The sequence below is a fragment of the Perna viridis genome, chromosome 2 (assembly GCF_037379345.1).
Source record: "Perna viridis isolate PV_CMFRI_1.1 ecotype Kerala chromosome 2, ASM3737934v1, whole genome shotgun sequence".
In the NCBI taxonomy this organism is placed as follows: domain Eukaryota; kingdom Metazoa; phylum Mollusca; class Bivalvia; order Mytilida; family Mytilidae; genus Perna; species Perna viridis.
The window spans coordinates 46033992-46054174 of NC_142446.1; the positions used below are offsets into that span (position 1 = coordinate 46033992).

At 35.5% G+C, this 20183-nt stretch overlaps 1 protein-coding gene and 1 long non-coding RNA gene across 2 annotated transcripts in view; one reads left to right on the forward strand and one right to left on the reverse strand.

The window, feature by feature from the left end:
* The first annotated feature begins 3685 nt into the window (after positions 1–3685).
* Positions 3686–19700, forward strand: LOC148625365 (uncharacterized). The gene is made up of 4 exons (XR_015919902.1): positions 3686–3771; positions 5455–5496; positions 17601–17686; positions 19566–19700. It is a non-coding gene; the product is annotated as an uncharacterized LOC148625365 (long non-coding RNA).
* Positions 4068–20183, reverse strand: part of LOC148625366 (CD109 antigen-like) — a 36939-nt gene continuing 20823 nt past the window's right edge. Inside the window, exons 23-37 of the mRNA XM_088568846.1 lie at positions 19540–19677; positions 18890–19028; positions 18327–18503; positions 17863–17944; positions 17378–17531; positions 16887–16976; positions 16419–16605; positions 15925–16145; positions 13085–13237; positions 12331–12393; positions 7111–7220; positions 6417–6573; positions 6083–6185; positions 4449–4538; positions 4068–4164 (exon numbers count right to left, since the gene is read on the reverse strand). Coding sequence (XP_088424972.1) covers positions 4453–4538; positions 6083–6185; positions 6417–6573; positions 7111–7220; positions 12331–12393; positions 13085–13237; positions 15925–16145; positions 16419–16605; positions 16887–16976; positions 17378–17531; positions 17863–17944; positions 18327–18503; positions 18890–19028; positions 19540–19677 — 1860 coding nt within the window. The 3' untranslated portion in view covers positions 4068–4164; positions 4449–4452. The remainder of the gene's footprint in view (positions 4165–4448; positions 4539–6082; positions 6186–6416; positions 6574–7110; positions 7221–12330; positions 12394–13084; positions 13238–15924; positions 16146–16418; positions 16606–16886; positions 16977–17377; positions 17532–17862; positions 17945–18326; positions 18504–18889; positions 19029–19539; positions 19678–20183) is intronic.

Genomic DNA, 20183 nt, shown 5'->3' on the forward strand with positions numbered 1-20183 from the left:
CAAACAAGGAGACGAGATGACTTATTCCTTGCATATATTCCAAATGGTAAAGTTAATGAGAATTTTGTAATTCACAAAATAGTTCTTATACTTATATGAAACATAAATTTAGAACTAAGTTAAGTAATGAAATATTTGTATGTTGTCAATTTCACCAAAACAATCAATTAATTAAGATATCGAATGATGGTTTTCATTAATATTAAAAATCTAAGGAGGTAATTACAAAACAAAGGTCCCAATTATCACTTCAAGGTCAAACGGTCATCACTATATGTACTACTAAAACACACTGAACGCTATCCAAGTGTTCTTGATTCGTTTTGTTTATAACTAATAAGACATCGGCCAATAATATCAAAGTGCTAGTATGCATGCATTAATAAGCATCATTCACTGGAACATTTTTTCACAGTATCAACTAGTTTGAATATCAACCTTACACTATTCTAAAATATTTTTATTTTCTTTATGCACTATGTCGTGTCCATATGACAAAATTTGAAGTTGTGCGTGTTATGTGTACTTTTATTGTTCTTTCTACTTTACATTTATGCATTACAACTTTTCAAACATTTGCTTCTGTGGGAAACAAAAACACGTTTCCGTTATTTTTAATGTGAGAGTTATCTTCCTTGTCCACAAATTACAGTTTGTCCGAGTATTATATGTTAAAATATAGCCAGTCGTATGTAGGGGTAATCAAGAGAATCAAGATTCTAGCGGAAATCTAATGAATGTATTCCAGGGACAAAGACCAAACATGGAAGAGAAATCAAGGGAACCAAGACTATAGCGGAAATCAAAAGAATGCAATCCAGGGGCAGACAAAGACCAAACATGGAAGAGTAATCAAGGGAACCAAGACTATAGCGGAAATCAAAAGAATGCAATCCAGGGGCAAGGACCAGGCATGGAAAACAGAGAACAACACAACCAAGAACATAAAGTAAAACAAAAGTAAATGGCAATTCGGTCGATTCCACTAAAAACTGGGATCATGGACCAGGTGCACCGGTAGGGTGATCGTCCTCTGCTCTTCTAAAAACACCCGAGTATGCCATGAAAACCAGGACTATGACAATATGATCACCCACAAACTGTAATTGCTAGTACGATGTAATATTTTCTGGTTTTTGTGATACAGCAGTTAACAGTATATACATACATTAATTTGTTATTTTTCTTTTGTGTTTCTTTTTTATTATTTATACATATGATGAAGATATTGACAAAATGCAGGACCACAATGTTAACGGGATAGTAATATTTGCTACGTATGTACCCTCTTCAAATAAAGGGGATGCGTATGATAATAATGTATCATAAATTAATCTTAAATGTCAATAATGATGTAATTATTTTGTTCTATAAAAGAGTAATCAAGGGTTATAGCGTTAATCAAAAGAATGTAATCCAGGGACAATAATGCAGTATTTTGTGATTTTGTGATATTTTACGTTTTGATTTGGTATTTCTGTTTGACTCGACCACATTAGATATATATCCAAATATTTGTTTAATAATACAAGATGATGAAAAATTGAATGGAAGAGTACTTTTTCTACAGAAATTGTCTAAAATAGTTCTGGTAGTGTATGCAACATCATGTTTTATAAACTTTTAAAAGAGATATAGCATGCACCGAGTTGGTATAATTTCATAGATCTATTACAAGTTGAATGTCGTGCTTATGTTTAGACCTCAATATGTTATTCAACGGCGTCATTATCATTTCCACTGAAATTTAAATCACACACGTATGTCCTATTTTATATATAGTTTCACGTACTGTAGACTAATTTGTTTTGTAGAGGTTTCTGGTTCACTTGATTTTTATAATTACTCATCGGCATTCTCAATGTATTCGAGAATTGGCCCGTGCAGGTCCGGGTGTTAAAAGATTAGGCCTGCAGCAGCGCTAAGCTTGTCGTAAAAGGCGACTAAATAGTGCTCAGAACCCTAGACGGGGGCTAGGGCGCTCTTCCCGCAGAGCAACTGGGATGTGTGCCCCAGGTGGTGGAATGGGGTACCCCTGGCGTGTTACATGTTGGGTTGTCAGGCTATAATACGGAAAACCTGACCGCAAACCATAGAGGTGCACCGTGTTGGGAAAGATGCCACGTTCCTCGCACGTTAAAGAACCCTACTGTGGTATTCTCCCGGAGTAGGAACCATAGGGCTCCGCCACAGGAGGCTAAATTGCCCGACTCTACCCACCTCTCCCTATTTCCAGTGGCAATCAAAATTTGTCGACCCCATTGTCCTTGTGTCCCATCCCTTTTTCATTTCATGATCAGTTCATGTTCATTTTATCATCAATTTCATGTTCATCGTCTGAATGTAGCTGAAATATTGTGGTTCGGACGTTAAACCCCAAGAAATAAACAAAGTATTCGAGAATTATATTGAAGCCATAGTCAAATGTAATTCATGATTGATTGATTGATTGTTGGGGTTTAACGCCCGAGCAGCAACATTTCAGCTATAATCAGGCAATGTACAGGGGTGATAAAATGAACATGAAACGATTTTGGGCAATTTAGCCTCCTGTGGCGGAGCGCAAAGGTTCCTACTCCTATCGAATACCACAGCAGGGTTCTTTAAAGTGAGAGGAACGTGGCATCTTTCCCAACACGGTGCACCACTATGGTTTGCGCTCAGATTTTCCGTATTATAGCCTGACAACCCCAGCATGTAAAACGCCAGGAGTACCCCATTCCACCACCTGGGGCACACATCCCAGTTGCTCTGTGGGCAGAGCGCTTAGTCCCCGGCTAGGTTCCTGAGCACTATTTAGTCGCCTTTTACGACAAGCTTAGCGCTGCTGCTGGCCTATTCTTTTGACACCCGGACCTGCACGGGGCCCAATCCATTTAAAAATTTAAATTCAAATTAAAAAAAAAATTCATGTTAAATTTGGTCGTGGCACTACTCGAAGAGTTAGATTTCAGCTTTTAATGGCTTTATAGTTGCACTGGAAAGCTTGGACCGTATTGCCTAGTCTCTACAGTTAATTATATTGCATACAGTATATAGATATTACGAGATTCCAGTGAACTTCAGAATTACCAACACTGACTTATTTGTAGACCTAAGTTTCATTTTAAACTTTTTAAACGATTGACCAAACAACAATGAAGATCATAGCTTATTGTACCTAGTGTATTAAAGGGAAACCAAGGCTTGATACTGTACCAACATTACCAATTCCTGTTTTATAGCTCATGATATCCATATAGATCCTCTTCAGTCTTGAGGGGTTACAGGATTTCTCCACTCGAGATAATCAAATTTTAGATTTTAACCCACGAGCTTTAGCCCGAGAGAAATAAGAGAGAATCTGTTTCTGCCATGAATAAAACCATACAAAATTAATTAAACAAACCCTATATTCCCTAACATCACGTGCGTCATCAAGAATCTGTTCTCTAGTCATCAAGTCATTGCGTCATCGATATCACTACCATTATGGTTAGGTGATACACTATCAACTAATTTTTTTTTTAAATATGAATTATATTCGTAAATCAACAAGTATTTAATTGATCAACAATATGAATAACAACTGTAAACATGGTAAACATTGTATGCGTGGAAAGCGTGGGAGTTTTCATTCGACATTTTAATTTCCCGGTACGTAGCAGGAAATTGCAAATTTTTAATCACTCGCTCGTGCGGTGTAAATGAAGCCTATGAATGGAAGACATGTAGATTCATGCTCGAAAGCGTTTCTTTTTCTTTTATAGCCTTGTTAGGAATGTCGAAAAGGTAAAGTCTTTATCAACACATTTTGTACAAAAAAGGTTTTTTTTGCAAACTAAGCATTGTTTTATTTTTTGACTTATTGTATATTTGACATGGTTTTATAAAATTACGATTCGATGAATCACTGTGAACTATGAAAAACAAACAGTTTGTTCTTTGTATGTTTCCTGTTGGTGTTTTCGAAAGTGTCTTGTCTAAGAAATTCTCATAATTTTCATCGTCTGTGTTACTTTTTAAAAGTTTTTATCGTGTATCATTCCACAAAATCAAAATAAAACAATAGACAAACACGAATAATATGTATTGAAATTTATACTCATTTTTTATTCTCTAATAATAGGCTACTGGTTTGATCACAATCCCGTTAATGCTCTACTGGTTTCTATTTGTAATTGCCTGGAAAAGGAAATTGATACATCTACATGTATAAAACTCATCATATTTTCAAGTGTGTATATGTGTATATGTTTTCTTGTGCCGATTGATATTTTTTTTATTCAACAAGAGAGAGAGAGAGAGAGAGAAAAAAGATCAAGTAACTAGTTGAATGATGAAATCATATTCCCTTCAATTTTATCGTTGTTAAGTTTTCGTCTAAAACAATAATAAGAAATACTCATTTTATTATACTTAGAGACATTATTAAGATAGAGGATTCCAACAGTTTTGTCTTTACTTACTAAATTAACTGCACTGTCCTTTTTCACAAACATCTGCTAGAGATGCTCTTGCCAACATCCTTGATTGATACATTTTAATCACTTCATTACCTAGAAACGACTCGTCTATTAGTAACTAATAAATAGAGTAAAGTGTTGCCTTTATATAATGATTATTAAGTTTTCCTAATTTCGAGGATTTTATACATTGCATCTACCCACAAAGAACTTGAGATATAGGATACTACAGACACCGTGAAGTCAGCTTCATATCCTCACCTACACTTGGAGATCCCTTCAACACCTGCGTATGGAGTTTTCATATCACTACTCAAACGTTTTCCCAGAGCTTCCCGTTACTACAAGGAGTTTTTGTACCGCTCTAGACTTCTTACAGTTAGCTTCTGAAACAGGGTTATGTTGCTACAAGATTGAAGTCATCACTACAGACGTTTATGGTCGTCATCAAGAAATTGTGGATCGTTACGATGTATCCATCTGCACCATGAAAACCGATTTATTTAACTGTCATAGTTTTCCTTTCCTCTTTCGTCTACCCAGGATTTGACTTTTATGAATAACTCGGCGGGTGTTTTTGAAAAGCAGAGGACGCTTACCTTACTGGTGCACCTTTTCCATACTCCCAATTTTAAGTGGAGTCCGAGTTCCTCATTTAATTTTGTTACTGTGTACGTATTGATTTGGTCACTTTATGTATTTTGTTGTGTTTGTCTGTTTCCATATCTGGTATTTGTCCTTGGATTACATTCTTTTGATTTCCGCTAGAATCTTGTTCCCTTTGATTACTCTTTTTACAAGTATTGGAAAAACTTGCTGAAAAAAATGATTTGAACACTATCCGTCCCGGCTTTCCTTCTTTTTATACCATTACTATTTCCTTAAATGCATGTCTACGTGTGAAACCGAACGTTATTTTCACGGTTAATGAGGCATTGTGCTTATAATGTTCGTTGACCCTAGTTGCCTTTATACTGCGATTGTAAATTTCAAATTTCTCAATTTCAAGACACAGCTTGTGCAGATGTTGTACTATTTCCTTATGAAATACGTAAGTACCAATTATATATACTGTAAATGTTGATATCTCTACACAAGTTTCAAGGAGTAACTTTTCATCAATGACTCTTAATATCTAGACTCCCCCGGAAGGATAAACGTTTTTTTCCTTAATGATATCCTGAAACCTGTTCGACCTAAATAATACTTTGATTCCGCCGCAGAATAAAAAAAAATACATAACAAGCATTTGACTACAGTTCTGATATTTAAGAATTTAAATAGTCGCATTGTCTAATAATATCTTGATACGCGAACCGGCTAGACTTTCTCTTTTACCACCAAGCTTAATCATTTAAATTCCAGTAATTACTCACTTTGTTCATAATAATCTGATATGCGAACCGGTACACCATTCTGTTTAACCAATAAGCTTATTCTTTCAAATTCCTCTAATTACTCACTTTGTTCATAATATTTTGATAGGCGAACCGGTACAGCTTTTTGTTTTACCACTAAGCTTATTCTTTCCAATAACAGTAAATACTCACTTTGTTCATAATATACTGATAGGCAAACCGGTACAGCTTTCTGTTTTACCACTTAGCTAAATCGTTCCAATTCCAATAAATACTCACTTTGTTCATAGTATTCTGATAAGCGAACCGATGCAGCTTTCTGTTTTACCACTAAGCTTATTCTTTCAAAGTCCACCTCTACACACATAATCTTTTCAGTTATCTAAAAAGGACATGTTAATAAATGTTAACATCTACAATACAAATTTATGAAATTTATGCCATTTTGTTTTTGCATCTCAGTTTAAACAATGCATTTTTTTGGTTTTTTATATAGGTCAAAGTTGCATTTGTTTCACATTACATTTCTTCCTAGTAATCACTGGTACATGTAAACTCATCAATGAAGTTTGAGCAGTAAATACAGTTTAAGAAGAAGATTTCGTTGACTTACCGCGTCGAAGTACATATTTAGTTGATTTCCAGAATTTTCTTTCTTCTTGAATTGATCTCTAGATTCTGTGACGTTAACTGTTTCTTGGTTGATTTCCATTCCAGTTGGTTTTGTTACTTCGAGGTATCCCATGGTGCTCTGTTTTCCTCGTAACCATCTTAATAATAAAAAGTCAGCATATATGTGAACATAATGTTTAGAGTTTTGAAAGCATAACAAAAATAAATTTGAACTTGAAGTATGTGTTTCTTAATACATTTTTTTTTTAAATTTATGCATCGAACTTAAAATCAAAGGAATACATATACAACTCATACAGAGTAGGGATGAGTCCAACTGTATTTGGTTTCTTGTTCTAGCAACGTACATGATGTGGAGTTTTTAACCGATGTAGGATTATAGTCATATAAGTTTTTTTAAGAAATGGTATCGTTTATTAGTAATGGAAAGCTAGTTTTATCTACATTAATACATACATAAATAAAAATGTAGAAAAATGTATTTAAGAACAAAAACTGAAGTAGAATTAATTCGTTAATTAAACTGTATATTACTTGGTTTGCATATCGCATGCTCATACCCAGATAATGTTAGATTTGAAAGTGTATTTATGACAGAAATATATACCAACGGAAAAAAACAGTTTATTGTGAAGTTATAAATGTACCAACCACATCTAAGAGTAACCTTATACCTGAAACATATTCGAAGCCCGAATCCTAGTATAGAGTCATTCAGAATCGACAAAGACAAACTGAAAGACGGCTTTCTAAGTTCTTCGGAAACATGGAAAAAGACTGAAACCTATAAAAAATGTATTGTATAGGGCTTTTATTTTTGCAAGCAAAAGCAGACAATGAAAAAATAAAATTTGAAATTTACGATACATTAGAAGGATCATAGAAGCCAGAAACAAACGTTGATCAATCGATACTCATTACCCAGGAGAAGAAATAGACATACAAAGCAAGACAAAAAGTGCGAGAAAATTTTCCCGCCATTTTTCCATAGTGCATTTCAACTTAATTTGACCTACCAATATCTTAAAAAGGCAAATTTTACAAACACTTTGATGGCTATTTCTGGAGGTTATCGGGTATATATACTTGGTTAATGCAATAAAATCTCTGGATTTTTTTCCTTCATGTGCCATAATTTATGCACATTTTGCCTGATTCTTAGATGGAGAAGTACTTAATAAGCAACTCAGTATCCACTTAAAACTAGGAGCATAAACCAGATTCATCGATAGTCTAAGCGTCCACTGCTTTTCTAGAAACACCAACGAAGTTGCTTAAAATATCACCTACGTGGTAAACAAAAACGGGATGCATTGAAAATGGCGCAGATGGATACACATTAACTATGCATCCCAAAATTCATGCTGACGACCATAAAATTTTTGAAGTGATGCTAAGTTTGATCAGTATTATGGTAGATATTACCGTTATGAGGTGCATTTGCACAAATTGTGGACATCTTGGCCCAAGGACAAATCGGTCCAGGACAACTCGGACTACGAAATCAGATACATTTTCAAAAGGACAACTTGGCCCGTCTTTAAAAATCAAAATGACTGAGACCCATATAATGGAGTAAAAGAGGAATCAAGGGAACCAAGGTTATAGCGGTAATCAAAAGAATGTAATCCAGGGACAAAGACCAGACATGGAAAACAGACATACACAACAAAGAACATAAAGTAACTAAAATCATACATACAAGGTAACAAAAGTAAATGAGCAACGCGGACTCCACTAAAAATTGGGAGCATGGACCAGGTGCATCGGTAGGGAAAGCGTCCTCTGCTTTTCTAGAAACACCCGCCGAGTTGCTCATAAAAAGTCAAGTCCGGGGTAGACAAACGAGGAAAGGAAAACTAAGACCCGTTGAATAAATCAGTTTTCATGGTGCTGATTGATACACCATAACGATCCACGAGTTCATGATGACGACCATAAAACTTCTGTAGTGATGACTTCAATCCCCGTGCAGGTCCGGGTGTTAAAAGAATAGACCTGCAGCAGCGCTAAGCTTGTCGTAAAAGGCGACTAAATAGTGCTAAGAACACTAGCTGGGGGCTAGGGCGCTCTGCCCACAGAGCAACTGGGATGTGTGCCCCAGGTGTTGGAATGGGGTACCCCTGGTGTGTTACATGCTGGGGTTGGCAGGCTATAATACGGAAAACCTGACCGCAAACCATAGTGGTGCACTGTGTTGGGAAAGATGCCACGTTCCTCGCACGTTAAAGAACCCTACTGTGGTATTCTCCCGGAATAGGAACCATAGTCTCCGCCACAGGAGGCTAAATTGCCCGACACTACCCACCTCTCCCTATTTCCAGTGGCAGTCAAAATTTGTCGACCCCTTTGTCCATGTGTCCCATCCCTTTTTCATTTCATCATCATTTCATGTTCATTTTATCATCAATTTCATGTTCATTTTATCATCAATTTCATGTTCATCGTCTGAATATAGCTGAAATATTGCTGCTCGGACGTTAAACCCCAACAAACAAACAAACTTCAGTCTTGTAGCAACATAACCCTCTTCCAGAAGCCTATTTGTTACAGTTCTAGCGCGATACAAAAAGTCTGCGTAGTTTCGGCAAGCTCTGGCATAAAGTATGAGTTGTGATATGAACACCCCATACGCAGGAGCCGAAGGGATGTTGCCACAGATGAAAGAAAAGTTGACAATTCTGAATGAAAAGTCATCACGTTTGTCGTAAAGTTTGGTCAATAGTTTTCCTTTACCATCGATTTCTAAGTTTAGGTCAAGATATGAGGCTGACTTCACAGTGTCTGTAGTATCTTTTATTTCAAGTTCTTTTGGGTAGATGCGATGTATCAAATCCCCGAAATTAGGATTGTTTAAAGATAACACGTCATCTATATAGCGGAAACTGAGATTGAAGGATCTAGCCAAATAATATTCTTTCTTTCTGATCAGATCAGCTATAAAGTCAGCCTCATAAGAGTGAAGGAACAGATCAGCTAGTAAAGGAGCACAATTTGTTCCCATTGGAATGCCGACCGTTTGTTGAAAAACACGTCCACCACACTGGACAAATATGTTGTCGATTAGAAATTCCAGCATTTTGTAAACATCTTCCTCTGTATATTTGGAAGATGATTTGGAATTATTTCTTACAAAGTATGATGAATCTCTACCAAGAACTATATATTTGTATCTAGGTGTACCATCTTTTTTGGAAAAACAACGATGTATAATGTTTTTAAGTCGGGATTTTAACTGAGTATGGGGAATAGACGTATACAGTGTTGAAAAATCATAGGTTTTAATGCTATTATATTCAGATAATAGTCTTGAACTGATTGCCTCCAAAAGATCTTTTGAATTTTTCAGGATCCACATTGAATTAATACCACTACGGGAGTAACAAGTGTTGTGGTAGGACTGTAGACCCTCTTTGACAGTTGTGAGTATAGAAGTTAAAAGTTTTGAAAGAGGTTTGGTGGTACATTTTGCAGATCCAGCTATGAAACGTTGTTTGTATGGATTCTTGTGAAGTTTAGGAATCCAGTACATAGACGGTAAATCACAATCATCGTCCTTGTTAGAGAGACCAGAAGAGGATAATGGTTAAATCTCCCGTAACGACGTGACCAGAAGGACCATATTTGAATGGAGAGGTTTTGCAAGAATAGTCAGGTGGTTTAGCCTTGAAGTCCTCAATCTCGAGGTTCTGCAATTGCCTTTTATAATTGAAAATTTTGGATGCGATGGGTGGAGTATAGGAATATGAAATAATTGGTATGGATTTGTCTTTGAAATATGGGGTAATTTTGTTGGTAACGTTTTTGTGATGGATAATGTTAGCCAAATTAATTGGATCTATACCCTTGTTGACAAACGGTAGTGGAAGAAATGATCGTTTTTCTTGACTTTTAACACAAACTGGTTTAAAGAGTCTGTGGAAACCAATATCCAAAATGATGGCTACAAGTCTGTATAATGATGAAGTGGGGTCAGAAACAGGAGTGTCAAGACTTGTTTTGTAAAGGGAATGTAGTAGAGAGGGAGGTATAGAATTAAGTTTGGTTCTAATGTGATGAAGTCCAAGAGGTTTTTGTATGAAAGGAAGGAGACCATCTATGGAGACATCATGTAACTTAGGTGACGTATAGTGGCAATGGCCATGACTCCTTTCCCGTCTTGGTTTTTTGTCAAATTAATTCATCACATTTATGTTATTGTTATATTGGCTTGAAAGGTTTCCTATACTTTTGATGTTGTCATTGCATCTGTAAGGTATTGCAGTACCTAGTCTGCGTATCCAGTACTCCTCTCTTTCCCTACGGTAGTTTTTACTTAGAACGGGACTGTTCGTAGGATGGTAAATTTTTTTCTAAAATACGAACTTTCATGGAGAGGATTGAATGATCTTGTTAATTAAAGTGTTTATATAAATTGTCGGGAATTTGGTGGTGTTAATTCCCGAACGATGACCGCACATTCTTTTATTTAATTGTTCTTGCGTTTCTCCGAGAATTATGAATAAATAAATAATTGTTGTAACTTTTTAACTAGTTAGATTTAATCTAAATCAGTTTGAATTTTTATCAATAAAAATAATGCAACTGATAAATTATCTGATAAAAAATCTCTGATTTAGCCTTTTTTTTTATCAAAGCATTGATTTTTAATTTAAAAAAATGCAAAAGGTATTTATTGCTTTATTTATTGAAAGACAAATTCTTATTGTTTTTCCACAGTAGAGTAACTTCTCCGATGATGTTTAATTAAATACAATTACCAAACCATAGCGTAAGAAGCTTTTGATAACCATTTAACAACAAATTTGCGATCGTCTTATGTCAGCGACGTGCTTTCATAAAAATATAAAACTAAAATAAACAGAAGACCTGATAGAACTTAATATGTAACTTAATACTCTAATTAATATGATTTGAAGTAGTCTGTCGTAATATGTTGCTTAACGGTGCTATATATTTAAAAATATAATTTGTCTTTTTTCAATGGTCCAAGTGGTCATTTTTTTTTTAAATCCCCGAATTGGTTTTTTGGTCAAAATGTACGACCCGAGTTTAAAAAACCAGTAGAAAGATTGATAAATGAACATATATATTTATAGTCTATGCACCATTCTTTTGTTCACACAACCATTTGAAAATTATAAAAGGTAATATTTTGCATATTTATACCTTTTAATATAATTCTTTTGGCATAAGTGTGTTGCATATTATGATAAATGAAGTTAGTGCTTACAACCACAGATACAAGTAGTCAATCATCAACAAGTATCCTTTCACATCTTTTCCTCAAACGAATTGATTGTCATTTTGAAGTGAAACGTGGATAACATGTTCTTCTTAAAACGACTCTTTAACTTAAATAAACCAAACATTATAAAAAAACATAATTTGAGCAGTTTAATCTTGGTTCCCTTGATTACTCTTTAAACAGCCGTTGTGTTTACAATAGCAGGACGAAATATAAATCTTCTGTAGAGGCCCTTCATTTGGTTATTCCCGTCGAATTTGCTAAATTTGGCGTTTTAAGGAACATGTCTTCAAAATATCAAACATGATATTTTGACTCATTAAGCTGGATAAAAGATTGATGATTGTTGGGGTTTAACGTCCGAGCAGCAATATTTCAGCTATATTCAGGTTTCTGCGCACTATTTAGTCGCCTTTTACGACAAGGTTAGCGCTGCTGCAGGCCTATTCTTTTGACACCCGGACCTGCACGGGGCCTGAATAAAAGATGAATTATCTATAGAGTAAATCACATTCCATTTATTGTCCCTATCAAGTCCGATAAATATTAGTCGAGTGGGTTCCTTGGTATTAAGCAAGTCAAGATATGTACATGGAAAACGATAAACCTTTGAATCATTTTATGACCTTAATACAGATAAGTTTACCTCAGAAAAAAGGAACCCTGTACCAACACCGGTAAATGTAATTTCTTTCGTAGTTGGTGGGACCTGCGGAAAAGTAAAATACTGTTTTTTAAAACCTTTATCACATTGTGGTGAATATTAAAGTGATATCAAAAATTCATATTAAAGTAATAATTTAAAAGCGATGTAAAACCCTGAATTATACTTTTGGTTTTCATTTAGAGAACTCGTATTTTCTATGTTGTGTGGACTTACTATTTTTATTGGTATTTCTCTTGATTATATAGCAAAGTTTTACTGTGATGGATTATCTGCGATTATTATTTTTCCTAATGAATAAAACAAGTAAATAAATTGTTTATTTTGTCCTCTTTATGAAGCTACTTCTGATAATAATAGAATGGAAAAATAAAAGGAATAAATTACCAACGATTAATTTAGATATATCCATTAGAGTCCATATCAAATTACAATTGTAAATTTTTTTTATTTTTTATTTTTTATTATAATGGATTGTCTATTGCGTTTACCAATATAGATTAGCCCACAAATTGGCGTAAAACACATTTAAAACACTAATTTCGTAATTTGCTATGCATGTAAACTCTTGAGCTTTAATAATAAAATGGAGCAAAGGTTAATTCAGAATCTTTGTTTATGCTGCGATTCTCATGTAATAAATGTATAATTTAATTGAGCAAAGAGGGGTATAAATCATAAAATGATTACTCATTTTTATACTTGGCTTAAAAAATGATATACAAAACGAACTTACATCAACTGATTGGAGAACTAAAGCATTTTCATTATTTACATTAAACGTAGCACCTGTCCAATCCTTCCCATAGGTAGTCAGAAGCGCATCAAATTTAGGCGAGTAAATCCTTTCTGCCAGACCTGATATAGCCTGTATGGCGATAACAGTATCCTAGAAAACAGGTTAAATTAAATGCAATTATTAAACTAATATCATAAAAACACATTAATTTGACCCTGAGCTGAATGTTTAAGTTTTTTTTAACTTCGTTTTGAATAATTCTTTTATTGATGCAAGTTCTATTACTTAAATTTTCAAAATCTAAATATGGACGAATTAAATGAAGTATTGTTATAAGATTTTCCTTAAAAAATGTCAGAAAATTTTAAGCTATCAAAATCCGTCATTGTAAAAATCTGATGTCGTACCATAGCGACCCCTCTTTTGCAAATTTAGTAAGTAAGCTTGATTGATTGATTGATTGTTTAACGCCCAAGCAACAAATTTCAGCTATATCCGGCGATGATTATGATATGATGATAAAATGACCATGAAATGATGATAAAATGTTTGTTTGTTTGTTTGTTGGGGTTTAACGTCCGAGCAGCAATATTTCAGCTATATTCAGACAATGAACATGAAATGAAAAAAAGAAAGGATGGGTCACAAGGATAATAAGGTCGACAAATTTTGATTGCCACTGAAAAAAGGGGGGATGGGTAAGGTCGGGCAATTTAGCCTCCTGTGGCGGAGCGCAAATGTTCCTACTCCTATCGAATACCACAGCAGGGTTCTTTAACGTGCGAGGAACGTGGCATCTTTCCCAACACGGTGCACCACTATGGTTCGCGGTCAGGTTTTCCGTGTTATATCCTGACAACCCCAGCATGCAACACGCCAGGGGTACCCCATTCCAACACCTGGGGCACACATCCCAGTTGCTCTGTGGGCAGAGCGCCTAGCCCCCGGCTAGTGTTCTTAGCACTATTTAGTCGCCTTATACGACAAGCTTAGCGCTGCTGCAGGCCTATTCTTTTAACACCCGGACCTGCACGGGGCATGATGATAAAACGAAAAGTGGGATGGGACACAGGGACAGCAGGGTCTACGAGTTTCGATTGCCACTGGAAATTGGGAGAGGTAGGTAGGGTGGGGCAATTTAGTCTCCTGTGGCGAGCTTAGGCTCTTTCTCCTGTCGAATACCACAGCAGGATTTTTAACGTGCGCGTAACGTGGCGTATTTCCCAACACGTTGCATCACTATGATTTGCGATAAGATTTTCAGTCCTATGGCCTAACGACCCCAGCATGTAGCATTCTAGGGTTATCCCATTCTACTACATAGGACACAGAACCCAGTTGCTCTGTTGGAGGAGCGCCCTAGCCCCCAGTCAGGGTTCGAAGCACTATTTAGTCGCCTTATACGACAAGCTTAGCGCTGCTGCAGGCCTATTCTTTTAACACCCGGACCTGCACGGGGCATGATGATAAAACGAAAAGTGGGATGGGACACAGGGACAGCAGGGTCTACGAGTTTCGATTGCCACTGGAAATTGGGAGAGGTAGGTAGGGTGGGGCAATTTAGTCTCCTGTGGCGAGCTTAGGCTCTTTCTCCTGTCGAATACCACAGCAGGATTTTTAACGTGCGCGTAACGTGGCGTATTTCCCAACACGTTGCATCACTATGATTTGCGATAAGATTTTCAGTCCTATGGCCTAACGACCCCAGCATGTAGCATTCTAGGGTTATCCCATTCTACTACATAGGACACAGAACCCAGTTGCTCTGTTGGAGGAGCGCCCTAGCCCCCAGTCAGGGTTCGAAGCACTATTTAGTCGCCTTATACGACAAGCTTAGCGCTGCTGCAGGCCTATTCTTTTAACACCCGGACCTGCACGGGGCATGATGATAAAACGAAAAGTGGGATGGGACACAGGGACAGCAGGGTCTACGAGTTTCGATTGCCACTGGAAATTGGGAGAGGTAGGTAGGGTGGGGCAATTTAGTCTCCTGTGGCGAGCTTAGGCTCTTTCTCCTGTCGAATACCACAGCAGGATTTTTAACGTGCGCGTAACGTGGCGTATTTCCCAACACGTTGCATCACTATGATTTGCGATAAGATTTTCAGTCCTATGGCCTAACGACCCCAGCATGTAGCATTCTAGGGTTATCCCATTCCACTACATAGGACACACAACCCAGTTGCTCTGTTGGAGGAGCGCCCTAGCCCCCAGTCAGGGTTCGAAGCACTATTTAGTCCCTTTTGGTTTGTTTGTTGGGGTTTAACGCCCGAGCAGCAATATTTCAGGCGATGAACATGAAGTGGATGATAAAATGAACATAAAATGATGATGAAATGAAAAATGGGAGGGGACACAAGGATAATGGGGTCGACGAATTTTGATTGCCACTGGAAATAGGGAGCGGTGGGTAGGGTCGGGCAGTTTAGCCTCCTGTGGCGAAGACCTATGGTTCCTACTCCGAAAGAATTCCATAGTTGGGTTCGTGCGAGGAACGTGGCATCTTTCCCAAAACTTTGTACCACTATGGTTTGCGGTCAGGTTTCCCGTATTATAGCCCGACAACCTCATTCCACCATCTAGGGCACACATCCCAGTTGCTCTGTGGGCAGAGCACCCTACCCCCCCGGCTAGGGTTCTGAGCACTATTTAGTCGCCTTTTACGACAAGCTTACCGCTGCTGCAGGCCTATTCTTTTAACACCCGGACGGGGTTCCCTTTTGGTGAGTAAGATATATAATATGAGATATCAATTCAATGAGATATTCGGTGTTGTACCGTAGCGACTCCTCTATTGGTTTCAGTTTCAAGCAAGTTTCAGTATTAATCGATAATACCTGTGTTGACACAAATCCACCATATGGATTTCGTCGATCGTTTAACCATCGCATAACCTGAACACCTTTACTTATCTCGTTACGGATGTTGTATATCAATAACATGTACGCGGTAACCTCAATATCTAATGCTCTATACTGTTTACTTGGAGGGCGCCAGAAAGTATATGGTTGTAGCCTGTCTACCTCGTTGTCAGGAAGCACCCAAAACATTTGACCATCTTAAAATATATCAATGTACTGCTACTTTTAGAATGGAGAGAATTTCAGAATTTTAGATTTGAACCAAAATCACTGGTGATTTTAGGTTGTGATACATTCAATTTTGTTATTTATCGACATTGAAACTAGTCAGCTGTATTTGAACTCACATTCATTTAACAATGAATTTACAATTTTCAGAATTGAAATGCTATCAATAACTTTTTCAGTATTTGCATATTTATTTATTATAATTTATTCATGTTGAACATATAAACATACGACATACGAACCTGAATAATTTGCCATCTTTTCGATGTCCTTAACTAAAGTATTCGCCAACAAGGCCTTTTGTAATGTTAATGCATAAGTGCATATGACAAGCTCGTACATTTCTCGTGTTGTGTTTTTCTTTGCAACTAGAGAATTAGCTATGAAGTCAACACCACTTCGTATAGCACCCACCGTTCGAACGACCATCTGAAAAAAATGAAAGTTACACAATATCGAAAATTGTTTGTGTTCAAGAGTCCTTTCTGTCATACTTGCATCCATTTATTTGTAAATGTAATGAAGTAAAGTTCTCCAGAAAAAAAAAATATTTTGAGAAAAAATTATGATATAATTAAGCCATCTTTGACTGATTGATAACGATTTAACAATCTAGAAGGAAAATATAAATTCCACAAATTATGGCGTATTTTTTTTTCTTTACAAAACAGTTTTTTCTACAAATGAAAAATTATGGCTTTTAAAATTACATGTTTCGGAATCTGCTGATGACGAAGTGTTTCACTCAGTGCTATAACAGCATATGCTGTAAGACTAGCCACGCTTGCCGCTGATCCACCCTGAAATAAACAAATATTATGTACATGATCAACAAAAAGTTTTCAAAAGAAATTAAAAAGCCGAATCTGTATTTAAAAGTGAAGACAGTTAAACAAAAATTAATCCGGAATTATCATTGTGGTGATTTTTTTGCTAAAAGAATAAAGTAAATTAAATGATGGAAATCAGAATAATTCTAAAGGTTTTCATGCAATAGTCTAAGTAAGTAAAACAAATAGAAAAAATAGAAAGTATTCCAGCGGCATAATGCATTGCACATGCGAAATATCGTATCATTTTATTATACCTTTTCTTCAATAAAATATGCTTTTTAAGTTGTAGTAAAATACTACGATACTTCAATTTGTCAAAAGTTAGACAACGTTAATAACATTTCCAATGAAGATATAATTTATCATACCTGCATTGCCTTATGTAACACTCTTCCACTTTCTGTGAATTGTCCAGACCTTTGTTGATTAATGAGAAACTGTGTTGCTCTTTGCATAACATTGGGATCGATATAGGTGAACTTAGCTGCTTGTGCAAATGATTTAAGTACAAATGCAGTAAGCCTAAATAATATATAATATAAATACTAAATAAAATTTTTATCTTGTTAAGATAATTCATTTTATTCATAGGGAAGGAGGCTAGTGGACAAACTTGGATATAAGTTTTTGTCAGGCTAGTAGAATGTGTTGCATCAGAGCTGTCGTGTTTTTTCAAGGTTAATACTAATATTCTCGCCATACACTGAAAGTTGGCATGATCAATTAAAGGAAGTAGTATAACGGGTTTTACAAACCAGAATATCAATGATGTCGCATCTAAGTTTTTAGCTGATTATATACTTAGTAACTAAATTCATTAAGTACTATATAAAAATGTCAAAAAAGATAGTACCAAGTTGAACCTCGTCTATCACTTTTGCCGAATGCACTGTAGGAGCCATCGTATCGACTATAGCTTAACTGGCGTTGATAACCTTCAGGGAAGTATAGATAAAACCAAAACTATAGCTTGCCAATGATAAGACACAAACAATTTATAGAAAATTTGGATGAGAGCAACGACTTGACATTTTAGAGATCTTATCACTTTCAATTTTTTCACACAAAATATACACATATTATTAACTCAATATTAGAACACAAACTGCACATAATTCAAATGTTTTAAGGAAATATAAAAGTATACCCTATTGATTGATTGTTGGGGTTTAACGCCCAAGCAGCAATATTTGAGCTATATTCAGGCGATGAACATGAAATGGATATCCCCTATTTATTGTTATGTTTTAATTGAAGAAGAAATTATTTAGCTTAAACTGACAGACAAAGAATATTAACTGTCATAATAAAACTAACCGTCCGCCAGAATTTTCTTCACTTTCTTTTCAATTTCTTTATCAAATCTATTAGTTACATTCAGGTACTCTGACACAAAAACATTTGGCACAAAATTCAACATGTTTTGCTCTCCACAACCATACGACATCTTAAGCAAGTCTTCTATTCCATCCAAAGTCGACCCAAGCAAATCGCCTTAAAAGACAAACTAAGTCTATTTTAAAAACGTTTAGTGTTCAACAATATTCAACATCGATTTATTATATCTTTCTGTTTTCATCAACCAAACTTTTACGGCACCGCTAAAGAAATCTGGGAGGCTTCATGAATACTAACTTTGAATAGTTAGCTAACTCATGGATAGAATTGTCATTTTTGCATGTATATTTAGCATTTTATTTTAATGACTGTCACATTATTTCTTGTTCGTAATTTTATTCATTTTTTTAATCACGTAGCATATTTCATCTGATGTATTTCCTACCAACAAGTTATTTAGCCCCATATCTCCTTTTGTAACACGTGAGGCATATTTAAACACACCTCCTTTAGTTTGTTGTGTTCAATTCTAGGTTAAATACCTGTGGCCGAAACTTTTATGAACTCAGAGTCCGGGATTACATTTGACGGAAAAGTAATCTTAACTGATGTTGAAAAGCGTCTTTCCTCACGTAGATCAATGGCAACTGGTAAATTGTACTTCTGTGATATCCCCTCAGGCTGTAAATAATCAAAATTAATTTTCAGCCATACTTTAGACAAATTAATTTTACTAGATACTTATTTCTGCACTCACTGTATGAAAAGAACGACAATTCAATCTCGCTTACCATTTTTCCGAAAAAAAATTCCCTGTAATGGAAGCGCGAGTTTTCCGCGCTACAAAATCTGGTTTAACTCATCATTTCTTTCGGAAATATCTTAACATGTACTAAGTCAGGACCAAACAATTTAAGCATGCCAAATAACAAGTCACGATCTCACATGATGTTTATTTTATTTAAAAAAAATAAAACCAATGTTTCAAAAGGCAACCGGATGCTACAGAATGTAACATTGAAAAATAACGAAAATGATCCTAATGCGCGATATGGCGATAAACGTATCATGTATAATGTAGGGTATGGTGGCTGAAAACTTGACATTTATTATTTCATTTTTAGTTAAAATATTTTCCATATTTACTGTCCTTAAACATTAATTAAAGAATGCACTATCTGCAATCTATCACCTTAACTAACAAATTCCTTTTTACAGCATCTGCAACTTCAGTTGTTTGGGCAGTAACGTCAAGTGATGTCTTTCCAATTCTTGTCGGAATTATTGGAAAATAAACGGATCTAATAGAATCCTTTGGAACATTAACTAGCTGAAATAGATTTGTATCGGATAAAACAATCAACTTAATTATCCTATCGATATAAACTTGTTATTGTATGGGTAAGATATTCTAACATTTAATGAAAATATTTATGTATTTAAACTTGTTCAAAAATACATGTTCAGAGCAAATGCTTCTGTTGAACTGCATTTCAATACTCCTTTCATTCTTCCCGACATGATTACATATAAAATTATTATTTTTTTTAAATTTAATTTCTCTTCATTATCAATATCTATATTGCATTACATAGTAGTACATATACATGATGTTTCTTATTTCCTAAGCATGCTTGTTGTATGTTTAAATGTATAAATTGTCAGTATTGATAAAGTTTGTTTGTTTGTTTGTTTGATAAAGAGACGGATTAATAAAACTTAATGCATGTTTCCGAATCCTGTTTGTCAAAGTTTGATTGATCTATTTTGTACATATGTTTGATATCAATAAATAAAATATGTTTAAAGTAAAACAATCAACTGTTTTACAATGGC